We start from the raw sequence: 15,156 nt of genomic DNA, 5'->3' as shown, positions 1-15,156 counted from the left end.
AACTAGAACAGAACTAGAACAGAACTAGAACAGAACTAGAACAGAACTAGAACAGAACTAGGACAGAACAGAACTAGAACGAACTATTACAGAACTAGAACGAACTATTACAGAACTAGAAAAGAACTAGAACAGAACTGGAACAGAACTAGAACAGAACTAGAACAGAACTAGGACAGAACAGAACTAGAACGAACTATTACAGAACTAGAACAGAACTAGAACGAACTATTACAGAACTAGAAAAGAACTAGGACAGAACTGGAACAGAACTAGAACAGAACTAGAATAGAACTAGAACAGAACTAGAACTAAACTAGAACTAAACTAGAACTGAACTAGAACAGAACTAGAACGAACTAGAACGAACTAGAACAGAACTAGAACAGAACTAGAACAGAACTAGAACTAGAACAGAACTAGGACAGAACAGAACTAGAACGAACTATTACAGAACTAGAACAGAACTAGAACGAACTATTACAGAACTAGAAAAGAACTAGAACAGAACTGGAACAGAACTAGAACAGAACTAGAATAGAACTAGAACAGAACTAGAAGTGAACTAGAACTAAACTAGAACTGAACTAGAACAGAACTAGAACGAACTAGAACGAACTAGAACAGAACTAGAACAGAACTAGAACAGAACTAGAAACAGAACTAGAACAGAACTAGAACAGAACTAGAACAGAACTAGAACAGAACTAGAATAGAACAGAACTAGAACGAACTATTACAGAACTAGAACAGAACTGGAATAGAACTAGAACTGAACTGGAACAGAACTAGAACTGAACTAGAACTGAACTAGAACTAAACTAGAACTGAACTAGTACTGAACTAGAACAGAACTAGAACGAACTAGAACGAACTAGAACAGAACTAGAACAGAACTAGAACAGAACTAGAACAGAACTAGAACAGAACTAGAACAGAACTAGAACTGAACTAGAACTGAACTAGAACAGAACTAGAATTAAACTAGAACTGAACTAGAACTGAACTAGAACTGAACTAGAACAGAACTAGAACGAACTAGAACAGAACTAGAACAGAATTATAACCGAACTAGAACAGAACTGGAACAGAACGGAACTAGAACAGAACTAGAACAAAACTAGGGCTGCACTAGAACTGAACTAGAACTGAACTACACCTGAACTACTCCTGAACTAAAACTGACCTAGAACTAAACTAGAACTGAACTAGAACTGAACTAGAACTGAACCAGAACTGAACTAGAACTGAACTAAAACTGAACTAGAACTGAACTAGAACTGAACTTGTACTGAACTAGAACTGAACTAGAACTGAACTAGAACTGAACTAGAACTGAGCTAGAACTGAGCTGGAACTGAACTTGAACTGAACTAGAACTGAACTATAACTGAACTAGAACTGAACCAGAACTGAACTAGAACTGAACTAAAACTGAACTGAACTTGAACTAAAATAGAACTTAAATAAAACTCAACTAGAATTGATCTTGATCTGAACTAGAACAGAACCAGAACTGAACTAGAACTAAACTAGAACTGAACTAGATATAACTGAATTAGAACTTAACTAGAACTGATAAAGAAAAGAACCAAAACAAAACTAATGCAGAACTAGAACCGAACTAGAACTGAACTAGAACAGAGCCAGAACTGAATTTAAACTAAGCTAAAAGTGAACTAGAACTCTTCGTTGATGGAACTGTTAATCTGATTGCATATGCAAATAAAGTATCATTGTGTTATTTTCTTGCAAAAGATGTGCTATGAGGATTACCACCCCCAAAGCTATTAATTGACGGAATTATATGTACATTAGCGATTTCTAGGCCAAATATCCAGTAGTTATTGTTAGTTGCCAGGAAGGGGTCAGGAGAGGTAGTATTGCTGAACCAACGCCATGATCACGAGAAGTTTGAGCAAAATTTGCCAAAATTTTCCCTGCGGAAAAAACTTTCGGTTGATACAGATGTCGCTCTATGTGGACAATATTTGGCCGTGCAGGACAGACATCATTTTGACATTTTCACACTGCTGCTGAGGTTGTCCTTTCTGCTGTTGGCGGTTGTTGGTGAGTTTTCTAAGTTTTTTTAAATAAACTTTTCGCACTTTTTTTTAATTTAAAAAAATATAATTTTTTTCAATAAAAGTCCGCTGCAGTTTCTGAGGTAGTAACATCCCACGACGAGAGTTGTGTGGTTGAATCAAGTTAAAATTTTCGCCGTAAATAAAAAAAATGCTTTTCTGTTTTTTAAAATTAAATTCTTGTTTCAGTTTTATTATAAATTTCTCTTATAACATATGTTATATAATAAGCCTAATGTACATAATATATTTTCTAATAGTTTTTTTTTTTTCATTAAATTTCACACTTTTTTGCATTCTTTCAAATTTTTTAAAAAAAAGTATACAATTTACAACTACGCTTCTTCTTTTTTTTTTATAATTCTTTAATAGTATTTAGTTACTAATTTAGTAATAAGTAGAATTTGAAATTTTTCTTGTTTATTAAAGTTAAATTTACAAGTTTAATCATTTACAAAAATAATATATTTTTTATTAAATTTAAGTGAAAAAGGAATAGAAACAATTTATAATTATAAAAGAAATAATAAGGCAGTCAGCCATTACTAGATTAACTACTTGGATACTATAAAGTAATTAGCTCAGCTTGATTGTTAGCAATTTTAGAAATAAAAACAAATATTTAAAAAATAATAACAAATGGAAGGAGGAAAGTAGATTTTTAGAAAGCTTTTTCAAAATTTTCAACTATTTGCCTATTTTTTATACAAAAAACATTTTCCACAATATAAAATATTGGAAGAAATATTTTTTTCTTAAAACACATTTAATTCTGTAAAAAAAAACATATTAATGCGTTATATACAAAAATATATATCACATTTATAGGCATTAGCGTTAAAATATCGTTTCTTATGAAAATGTAATCCATTTTACGCCTTATAAAACCTTTGCGAAATAATTCTATATTGCAGGTTTTCAGTTTTCTTTTAAAGAAAAAACAAAGAAAAATAGTTATTAAACTTAATAAATTTTGTTTGTGTTTATTCATTATAAGATCACGTTTGTTGTTATAGTACAAAATCAAAACAAATTATATATAAGGAAAACATATTTAAAAAATAAAAAAATATATATATACATCGGGGGACTAATATACAAACCTCTCTATCTTACATGCAATTTTGAAGCATTCCAACGGAATTGAAATAAATCGCATGATATCTTGAAAATTATGCAAATAATTTTAAATATTTTATATGAATTCTTGTTTAGAATATTAAAATTATTAAGATAACTTATTTTGCCACTAAATATAAACCAAAATAAACTAATTTTAAAGCATTTCAATAGATTTGATATAAATCGCGTGATATCTCGAAAACGATGCACGCGTATTCTAATATTTCAACGGATTTTTGTTTAGAATCATGAAAATTACTAAGATAACTTATTTTGCTACTAAACGCAATCAACAAAAAAGCTAATATCTCGTGAAAAATCCAAAAAATTTTGACAAATTCTTGTTGAGAATGTCCAAAATAAATAAGATAACTTATTTCGCAACTAAACATAATCACAAATATTTGAGTTTTCGTTTAGAATGTCAAAAATTTTCTAAGATAACTTGTTTTGCAACTAAACATAATCAAAATTGAACGATTTGAAAGCATTTCAACAGATTTGATAAAAATCGCGTGATATCTCGAAAACGATGCACGCGTATTCTAATATTTCAACGGATTTTTGTTTAGAATCGTCAAAATTACTAAGATAACTTATTTTGCTACTAAACGCAATTACAAATAGTTGAATTTTAAAGCATTTTAACAAAAAATGCTAATATCTCGTGAAAAATCCAAAAAATGTTGACAGATTCTTGTTGAGAATGTCTAAACTTACTAAGATAACTTATTTTGCAACTAAACATAATCACAAATATTTGAATTTTCGTTTAGCATGTTCAAAATTACTAAGATAACTTGTTTTGCAACTAAACATAATCAAAATTGAACGATTTGAAAGCATTTCAACAGATTTGATAAAAATCGCGTGATATCTCGAAAACGATGCACGCGTATTCTAATATTTCAACGGATTTTTGTTTAGAATCGTCAAAATTACTAAGATAACTTATTTTGCTACTAAACGCAATTACAAATAGTTGAATTTTAAAGCATTTCAACAAAAAATGCTAATATCTCGTGAAAAATCCAAAAAATTTTGACAGATTCTTGTTGAGAATGTCTAAACTTACTCACATAACTTATTTTGCAACTAAACAAAATCAAAAATACATGAATTTTAGTTTAGTATGTGCTAAATTTCTAAGATAACTTCTTTTGTCACTAAACTAAACAAATTTTAAAGCTTTTGAACAGATTTGATATAAATCGAGTGATAACTCGAAAATGATAATCGCGAATTCAAATATTTCAACGGATTGTTGTTTAGGATGTTAAAAATTACTAAGATAACTTATTTTGCTACTAAACAAAATTTAAAATAGTTGCATTTTAAGAAAAAAGTTGAAAGATTCTTGTTGAGAATGTCTAAACTTACTAAGATAACTCATTTTGCAACTAAACATAATCAAAAATACTTGAATTTTCGTTTTGCATGTGCAAAATTACTAAGATAACTTATTTTGCATCTAAACATAATCAAAATTACTTGAATTTTAATATATTTCAACAGATTTGCAACTAAACAGCGGTTATCAGGTAAACAATCCAAAAGATTTTAAATAATTTGATAGATTCTCGTTTAGCATGTTCAAAATTAAAAAGATAACTTATTTTGCCTCTAAACATAATCAAAATTATAAGAATTTTAAGGTATTTAAATTAATTTGCAATAAAACAACTAATATCCCGAAAAATATCCAAACGATTTCAAATATTTGAACGAATTCCCGTTTATAATGTGCAAAATTTCTAAGACAACTCATTTTGACACTAAATAGAATTAAAAATAACTTTATTATAAAGCATTTCAACGGATTTGCAATAAAACAGCTGATAACTCGAAAAATATCCATATGATTTCAAATATTCGAAAGAATTCTTTTTTTAGCATGTTCAATAATTCAGAGATAACTTATTTTGCCACTAAACAAAATCAAAATTAAAGGAATTTCAATATCCAGGAAGGAATTTTAAAGTATTTCAATATCCAAACGATTTTAAATGTTTTAACGGATACTCGCGTTTAGCGTTCCCAAAATTTCTAAGATAACTTATTTTGCAACTGAAAATGATCAAATATTTTGATATCTCGAAAACCTTTCAGACGATGGCAAATATTTTGACCGATTTTTAAGAAAATAGCTGACATTTCAAATAGAGGCAAACGATTTCAAATATTTTGACGGATTCTTGTTAATCATGTCCAAACTTGCTAAGATAACTTATTTTGCAGCTAAACAAAAACAAAATATTCTAACAAATTCGCCTTTTTCATCCAAATCTAAGATGGAGAACATTGCATATAATCCCCCGCTATATATGTATAATAACTATAATTAATAATGATATATGTATAGGTTGTATTAATAGTTATTTTCCAAATTAATTACCTAAACAAAAAAAAATATATTTATAAGAATTTAAAATATTTAAAGTAATCACTACAATTCTTTATCAGGTTTCGTTTTTTTAGTAGGCGTCGTTGCTGTAGTCGTTGTTGTTGTTGTCTCTGTGCTCGTCTCATTCGCTTTAGTTTCTTTCGCCAATTGCCAACGTTTAAATTCTATCATTTGCATTAATCTTACCTTCAAATGTGGTTTTCTTTGCATAACCGTTGAAAGTTTCGTAAATTCTTGTGAATACATGAAAACAACAGGGATTTTAACGTCGTTATTGCCATCACCAGACATAGCAAACATGGGTTGTGTTTCACCCGATGAACCGGGTACATTATCACAGACAATTAACGCTAAAGCACCCGACTTTTGTGCTAAACGTGCTTTACTTACAAACGTACATTCACCGCGCTCCGCTACTAGGATTTTGCCACGTACTTGTTCGGCATTTTTTAGGGTATCGGTGCAGGCTCTTAGGGGTTCGGACATAATAATTTCACCCTCAACAAATTCATCGTCTACTAATTCGGGTGTAAAGTGTGATGGTCCAGCCATTAGGGCGGTCCATTCGGTTGATTTGTCATCGACGGTGTAAGCAACAGCCTGCGGAAGTAAAAAAACAAATTTAAATTGAATTGATTGGGATTGTCTAGACTGTACACTAGACTATGGACTAGACTATGAACCAGACTATAGACTAGACTAGACTATAGACTAGACTATAGAATAGACTATAGACTAGACTATAGACTAGACTATAGACTAGACTATAGACTAGACTATAGACTAGACTATAGACTAGACTATAGACTAGACTATAGACTAGACTATAGACTAGACTATAGACTAGACTATAGACTAGACTATATACTAGACTATAGACTAGACTATAGACTAGACTATAGACTAGACTATAGACTAGACTATAGACTAGACTATAGACTAGACTATAGACTAGACTATAGACTAGACTATAGACTAGACTATAGACTAGACTATAGACTAGACTATAGACTAGACTATAGACTAGACTATAGACTAGACTATAGACTAGACTATGGACTAGACTATAGACTAGACTATAGACTAGACTAGACTAGACTATAGACTAGACTATAGACTAGACTATAGACTAGACTATAGACTAGACTATAGACTAGACTATAGACTAGACTATAGACTAGACTATAGACTAGACTAAAGACTACACTATAGACTAGACTATAGACTAGACTATAGACTAGACTATAGACTAGACTATAGACTAGACTATAGACTAGACTATAGACTAGACTATAGACTAGACTATAGGCTAGACTATAGACTAGACTATAGACTAGACTATAGACTAAACTATAGACTAGACTATAGACTAGACTATAGACTAGACTATAGACTAGACTATAGACTATAGACTAGACTATAGACTAGACTATAGAGTAGACTATAGACTAGACTATAGACTAGACTATAGACTAGACTATAGACAAGACTATAGAGTAGACTATAGACTAGACTATAGACAAGACTATAGACTAGACTATAGACAAGACTATAAAGTAGACTATAGACTAGAGTATAGACTAGACTATAGACTAGACTATAGACTAGACTATAGACAAGACTATAGAGTAGACTATAGAGTAGACTATAGACTAGACTATAGCCTAGACTATAGACTAGAGTATAGACAAGAATATAGACTAGACTATAGGCTAGACTATAGACTAGACTATAGACTAGACTATAGACTAGACTATAGACTAGACTATAGACTAGACTATAGACTAGACTATAGACTAGACTATAGACTAGACTATAGACTAGACTATAGACTAGACTATAGACTAGACTATAGACTAGACTATAGACTAGACTATAGACTAGACTATAGACTAGACTATAGACTAGACTATAGACTAGACTATACTAGACTATAGACTAGACTATAGCTAGACTATAGACTAGACTAAGACTAGACTAGAGACTAGACTATAGACTAGACTATAGACTAGACTATAGACTAGACTATAGACTAGACTATAGACTAGACTATAGACTAGACTATAGACTAGACTATAGACTAGACTATAGACTAGACTATAGACTAGACTATAGACTAGACTATAGACTAGACTATAGACTAGACTATAGACTAGACTATAGACTAGACTATAGACTAGACTATAGACTAGACTATAGACTAGACTATAGACTAGACTATAGACTAGACTATAGACTAGACTATAGACTAGACTATAGACTAGACTATAGACTAGACTATAGACTAGACTATAGACTAGACTATAGACTAGACTATAGACTAGACTATAGACTAGACTATAGACTAGACTATAGACTAGACTATAGACTAGACTATAGACTAGACTATAGACTAGACTATAGACTAGACTATAGACTAGACTATAGACTAGACTATAGACTAGACTATAGACTAGACTATAGACTAGACTATAGACTAGACTATAGACTAGACTATAGACTAGACTATAGACTAGACTATAGACTAGACTATAGACTAGACTATAGACTAGACTATAGACTAGACTATAGACTAGACTATAGACTAGACTATAGACTACTAGACTAGACTATAGAATATACTGTTGACTTGATTGTAGACTAGACTAGATTATAGACTAGACTATAGACTAGACTATAGACTAGACTATAGAATAGACTGATTAGACTTGATTACTATAGACTAGATTATAGAGCTAAGACTATAGACTAGACTATAGATTAGACTATAGACTAGACTATAGACAAGGACTATAGACTAGACTATAGACAAGACTATAGACTAGACTATAGACTAGACTATAGACTAGACTATAGACTAGACTATAGACTAGACTATAGACTAGACTATAGACTAGACTATAGACTAGACTATAGACTAGACTATAGACTAGACTATAGACTAGACTATAGACTAGACTATAGACTAGACTATGGACTAGACTAGACTACAGACTAGACTATAGACTAGACTATAGACTAGACTATAGACTAGACTATAGACTAGACTAGACTAGACTAGACTATAGACTAGACTATAGACTAGACTACAGACTAGGCTATAGACTAGACTATAGACTAGACTATAGACTAGACTATAGACTAGACTACAGACTAGACTATAGACTAGACTATAGACTAGACTATAGACTAGACTATAGACTAGACTATAGACTATACTAGACTATAGACTAGACTAGACTGTAGACTAGACTGTAGACTAGACTATAGACTAGACTATAGACTAGACTATAGACTAGACTATAGACTAAACTATAGACTAGACTAAAGACTAGAATGTAGACTAGACTGTAGACTAGACTATAGACTAGATTATAGACTTCACTATAGAATAGACTTTAGACTAGACTATAGACTAGGCTATATACTAGACTATACTAGATATGAAGCATTTACCTGTAATTGTGCCAACTGATTCACCGATTGTAGTTTAGTTAATTCCAACATTTCCTGCATAAATAACAGACCCATTTCACCATCTTCGGGAGATTTAGCCTAAATTATAGTTAAAAATAAATTTAAGAAAATTTTAATAAAAATACTTAACAAATATTAAAAAGCAAATATTACAAACAAAATAATAAGTTAAATTTAAAAATAAACATAACTACAACAAAGTAATAAAAGTACCAGAGAAAGAGAGAGAAATCTACAAAAAAAAAAAAAAAAACTAAAAAGAAAAGTGAAAATGATAACTCACATTATAAAAACTATGAAACAGTCGCACCTTGCCATCGCCTAATGAAACCATTGTAATGCCCATGTCATAAACAGCTCGTAAATGATCAGCATTACTTGCTTGAAAGTCCAATGCCCGTAAACGTTTCGTCGACGGTGTACGCGGACACGAACCGGAAATGAAGTTTCGTAACGGCTTGCGTACTTTCTCAGGAAAAAGCTTATTCGAAGAGGGACAGGTGCGCATGAAATCCAAGACATTATGTTCCTCCGATTGACGGAAATCTTTATGATAAGGAAAATCGATTAAAATAAATAGTTAAAGTAAACTTAAGTAGATAAACTTACTGTAAGTGGAATTGCCCAATTGGGCTAGAGATAGTGGCAGTAAATGAGCTTCAGTTGTGAAAACAAATTCATCGACATTTAGTATTAAGTCTTGCGGTTCCGTAAATAGTAAATAGAGATATTTAAAGGTTTCAGACAAAACAAACGAGTCCATACGATCTTCATGTTTACCCGTACGCACATCATTGACAGCAGCATAACCGCAGGGTACCTTAGCGTATTGTTGTAAAGCTTTTAAGGCCTTCTTACCCACCTGCAGATAATGATGATCTCCTGTGGCACGATATAAGAAATAGGTTGATTCTATAAATTCCGGTCTTAGATGATGTTGACCCCAGTGTATTTGAAAATCTATGGTAAATGCTTCTGGTATGAAGGTATGCATTTGCATGACCTGATATAACATTTCATGTGTTTGTACCGCCGGTTTAAGGTCACCCGATAAAACTTGCAAACCCGGCCAAAAGGCTAATAAAGCATCCATAAAGTTGCGAGATTTGGCATGAGGACGATGCATTAGAACATCTAAGAGCATGGGTCCTTCACTAACATATTTCATGACAGCATTGTAGTGACGATTAAAACGTGCTAAATATTTGTCATCACCCAAAAGCACATAGGATTTGAAAAGGTATTCATAATAGGAATCTATGCCAGCACCAACGCCTGAATCACGACGCACCCAATCGCCAGAGTGAACATTTAAAACAGTGCCCATAAGATCAGACCCCCGATGACGCAATTTCCATAAGGCATCCATGGCAGCATGAGCTCTAACCTCGAATATAGGATCACCTAAATGAAAACCAATTTATTACATATTTCCTTAACCTCACACCACCACTTTACAACTCACCCGTTAATCTTGACAAAGCTGCAAATTCCAATAGTATAGTACCCGCGCATGCGGTACACGTTTCCCTTGATTTCTTCAACTGTTCATCTTTCATGCCATAACGTAAATTCACCCTAGCATGTGGTATACCCGTTGAGGTATTAAATGCTGGCAATAAACGATAACCCAAATCTCGGGCCATCTCCAACAGTTCTCCCTTATACCAGGGCATTACTTGTGCCTTCTTTTGTACATATTCAGCTAATATATGGGCCGATAGTAGACCACCCATCATACGTATATTGGTTTCAAAAACCGATACAATAATATCACTATCAAATTGGACATCGCGTATAACCAGTTTAACGCCATGTTCAAATTCAGCAAAATCTCCTAATAGAACTAAAGTATCGAGTGTATCAACTAAAGTCATAGAAAAGCTAAAAATAAAACAAACATTTAAGTTATTTCTTATCTACTTTATAAGAGTATATAATTAAAAAAATGCTGCGCTAGAATGTTACGAGTATCATATAAGTAATCAAATGTTGGTACAAGAAATCTTATCTGGACACTTAAAAATGAAAACAATTGATTCTAAAAGACATACGTGGTTGTTGCAATAAATTTAAAGAGAGAGGAAATCCTTAATAAATAATAATATCAAAGTGCATTCTAGAACTAAAACTGAACAAGAATTGAACTAGAACTGAACTAGAACTAGAACTGAACTAGAACTGAACTAGAACTGAACTAGAACTGAACTAGAACTGAACTAGAACTGAACTAGAACTGAACTAGAACTGAACTAGAACTGAACTAGAACTGAATTAGAACTGAACTAGAACTGAACTAGAACTGAACTAGAACTGAACTAGAACTGAACTAGAACTGAACTAGAACTGAACTAGAACTGAACTAGAACTGAACTAGAACTGACTAGAACTGAACTAGAACTGAACTAGAACTGAACTAGAACTGAACTAGAACTGAACTAGAACTGAACTAGAACTGAACTAGAACTGAACTAGAACTGAACTAGAACTGAACTAGAACTGAACTAGAACTGAACTAGAACTGAACTAGAACTGACTGAACTAGAACTGAACTAGAACTGAACTAGAACTGAACTAGAACTGAACTAGAACTGAACTAGAACTGAACTAGAACTGAACTAGAACTGAACTAAAACTGAGCTAGAACTGAACTAGAACTGAACTAAAACTGAGCTAGAACTGAACTAGAACTGAACTAGAACTAGAATTGAACTAGAACTGAACTAGAACTGAACTAGAACTGAACTAGAACTGAACTAGAACTGAACTAGAACTGAACTAGAACTGAACTAGAACTGAACTAGAACTAAACTAGAACTGAACTAGAACTGAACTAGAACTGAACTAGAACTGAACTAGAACTGAACTAGAACTGAACTAGAACTGAACTAGAAACTGAACTGAACTGAACTAGAACTGAACTAGAACTGAACTAGAACTGAACTAGAACTGAACTAGAACTGAACTAGAACTGAACTAGAACTGAACTAGAACTGAACTAGAACTGAACTAGAACTGAACTAGAACTAAACTAGAATGAACTAGAACTGAACTAGAACTGAACTAGAACTGAACTAGAACTGAACTAGAACTGAACTAGAACTGAACTAGAACTGAACTAGAACTGAACTAGAACTGAACTAGAACTGAACTAGAACTGAACTAGAACTGAACTAGAACTGAACTAGAACTGAACTAGAACTGAACTAGAACTGAACTAGAACTGAACTAGAACTGAACTAGAACTGAACTAAACTGAACTAGAACTGAACTAGAACTGAACTAGAACTGAACTAGAACTGAACTAGAACTGAACTAGAACTGAACTAGAACTGAACTAGAACTGAACTAGAACTGAACTAGAACTGAACTAGAACTGAACTAGAACTGAACTAGAACTGAACTAGAACTGAACTAGAACTGAACTAGAACTGAACTAGAACTGAACTAGAACTGAACTAGAACTGAACTAGAACTGAACTAGAACTGAACTAGAACTGAACTAGAACTGAACTAGAACTGAACTAGAACTGAACTGAACTAGAACTGAACTAGAACTGAACTAGAACTGAACTAGAACTGAACTAGAACTGAACTAGAACTGAACTAGAACTGAACTAGAACTGAACTAGAACTGACTAGAACTGAACTAGAACTGAACTAGAACTGAACTAGAACTGAACTAGAACTGAGCTAGAACTGACTAGAACTGAATTAGAATTGAACTGGAACTGAACTAGAAATGAAATAGAACTGAACTAGAACTGAACTTGACTGAACTAGAACTGAACTGATTCAGCACTGAACCAGAACTGAACTAGAACTGAACCAGAACTGAACTAGAACTGAACTAGAACTGAACTAGAACTGAACTAGAACTGAACTAGAACTGAACTAGAACTGAACTAGAACTGAACTAGAACTGAACTAGAAACTGAACTAGAACTGAAATAGAACTGAAATAGAACTGAACTAGAACTGAACTAGAACTGAACTAGAACTGAACTAGAACTGAACTAGAACTGAACTAGAACTGAACTAGAACTGACTAGAACTGAACTAGAACTGAACTAGTACTGAACTAGAACTGAACTAGAACTGAATTAAACTGAACTAGAACTAAACTAGAATTGAACTACAACTGAACTAGAACTGAACTAGAACTAAACTAGAACTGAATTAGAACTCAATTATAATAGAATTGGAATATGCTAGTTTATAGTCTAGTTCTAGTCATATTCAAGTTCATAGATCAGTTTAGTTTAATACCCAGTCTAGTTCTAGTATCATTTCATATCAGTTCGTAATCTAGTTTATAGTCCAATTCATAATCTAGTATATAGTCTAGTTCATAAACTATTTCTCGGTCAGGTTCATGGTATAAAAATTTAGTAATTTAGACAATTTCTCTCGACATCAAATGAGTGTATATTCTAGTCTGTAACAATAACAGTCAGCTTGCGGCTCAATAAACAAAGTAAGAATGGTTGTTGTCTTTGCTAACGTAAACAATATAAAATGTTACAATGTTATTAGCTCTGCAAATAACAGCAGTTTTTCTGATGCTGTTAAAAAACGGTTTATAACTTCACTGACACACACACAACATTAAAATCCTAAGGATCAAGAATATTCAAAACTTACTTTCCCAATATATCATCCATATCACCACGTGAGGGTGTAACACCTCGATATCTACCCTTACAGGATAAGGGCATTAATTCATCTGCTGGATAGGCATTATCCATATAGGCATGATAAGCATGATAAAACATATCACGAGCTTCTTCTCTATAAATGATTAAAAAAATAAACAAATTATAAATATAGTTTATTAATAAGTTTAACTAAATTATTACCTTAAAGCTTCACGTTCTTTATTTGACATATTTTGTGTTGGAATGGTTTCACCTAACACCAAGGCGGTAAAAAGGCCTAAGGCCATAATTATGGAAATTAAAAATTTCAAGGGCAACATGACGGAAGTAGTAGTAGTAGTAATTGGTGTTGTTAATCTTAACGCTGATATGTTAAGGGAGTTTTGGCAACTAGTAACGCCCCAAGATTTCAAAAAATTTGGCATGATTTTTGTTAATTTATTAACGTAATGTTTTACACTTGCACTTTCGTTTAAAACACTTATTTTAAGTTTATTATGTTTTTAATTTTTTTGCGTGTATTAATTATTGGTAGTTGCATTGACCTTCACTTTGAACGTGTTTTATTTCAACTTTTTTTTTGTAAAAAAATAACTTTAATAATTGTTGTTGTTTTTTGTTGTTAGTAAGTTTAATACAATTTTTCTTTTGAATTTATACATTTTATTAAAATATTGTTATATACCATTATTTTATAAGCATTTTGCTGAAGTATAACTGTTGTAAATTAATTAATTATACATTTATGTTAATTTAAATTGTTTAATTAAGAACAAGGCAACAAAGCAAGAAAAAAGGAAAAACACATTTGTTTTTTATTTAATCACTATTTTTCATTTTCATATTTTTGCCACATACATCTTTTTCATTTAAAAACTTTTGGTGGTTTTATCACAAATTTTAATCTATTTCTTGGCCCCACAAAAAGTTTTATTTAGTAAATATTTTTAATAAACTTTGCCGTCATTTTTTCTTTATTTTTTTGCATAGATTTTCTCTCTGCCGCTGAAGTCTTGGTTTTTTTCTTTCTTTTACAAGTGTGTCACTTTTGGAGAATTTCTTTCCTTTTTTATTGCTTTGTCAGCACGAAAATTTAGTCATTTTGATGGATTTTCGTATTATTATATGTTTAATTTTATGTTTTTAATAATTTTATATTAAAATAATTATTAATTTTTGGTAATTTTATGAATTTTTTCTCTAAAGAAAAATGTTATATTTTTACTTTTCTAATGACAACTCAACTAGTTCTGTTAAAGTGTTGTCAATAATGCGTATTGTTTGTCAAATGTAGAGAAAATTTTTATTATTTTAGCGTTTTACAGATATTATAGCGATTTCCATTGTGTTATCATATTTGGTGAGAGTTATGATAATTATACCCTCCACCACCATCAGTGGTGATAGAGGG

General features: G+C 31.8%; 1 protein-coding gene across 2 annotated transcripts; it reads right to left on the bottom strand.

The window, feature by feature from the left end:
- Window positions 1–3,553: 3,553 nt before the first annotated feature.
- LOC119608633 (ER degradation-enhancing alpha-mannosidase-like protein 3) lies at window positions 3,554–14,964 on the bottom strand. Of its 2 annotated transcripts, XM_037963124.1 has the most exons (8): window positions 14,431–14,964; window positions 13,947–14,317; window positions 13,732–13,878; window positions 10,553–10,971; window positions 9,697–10,491; window positions 9,371–9,633; window positions 9,067–9,165; window positions 5,653–6,210 (listed from the first exon to the last, which is right to left on the bottom strand). In XM_037963124.1, exons 2-8 carry the CDS (start codon window positions 14,168–14,170, stop codon window positions 5,653–5,655), a joined length of 2,505 nt encoding a protein of 834 aa, XP_037819052.1. In that variant the 5' UTR covers window positions 14,171–14,317; window positions 14,431–14,964. The 2 variants fall into 2 exon arrangements, with proteins under 2 accessions (XP_037819053.1, XP_037819052.1); XM_037963125.1 differs by having other exon boundaries at window positions 3,554–6,210; window positions 13,947–14,442.
- Between the last annotated feature and the right edge of the window lie 192 nt (window positions 14,965–15,156).

The sequence above is a fragment of the Lucilia sericata genome, unplaced genomic scaffold (genome assembly GCF_015586225.1).
Source record: "Lucilia sericata isolate MDLA Ls3-8-SP2 unplaced genomic scaffold, ASM1558622v1 Contig000862F_arrow, whole genome shotgun sequence".
NCBI lineage: Eukaryota > Metazoa > Arthropoda > Insecta > Diptera > Calliphoridae > Lucilia > Lucilia sericata.
The sequence above is the reverse complement of the archived record's forward strand: the minus strand, read 5'-3'. Positions and strand labels throughout refer to the sequence as shown.

Bases quoted from the DNA above. Each gene is read 5' to 3' on its own strand.
- LOC119608633 (XM_037963124.1), bottom strand. From the start codon at position 14,170: ATGCCAAATTTTTTGAAATCTTGGGGCGTTACTAGTTGCCAAAACTCC. The intron at 13,879-13,946 runs GTAATAATTTAG...AATCATTTATAG, and splicing joins AAAGAACGTGAAGCTTTAAG to AGAAGAAGCTCGTGATATGT. The intron at 10,492-10,552 runs GTGAGTTGTAAA...GTTTTCATTTAG, and splicing joins AGCTTTGTCAAGATTAACGG to GTGATCCTATATTCGAGGTT.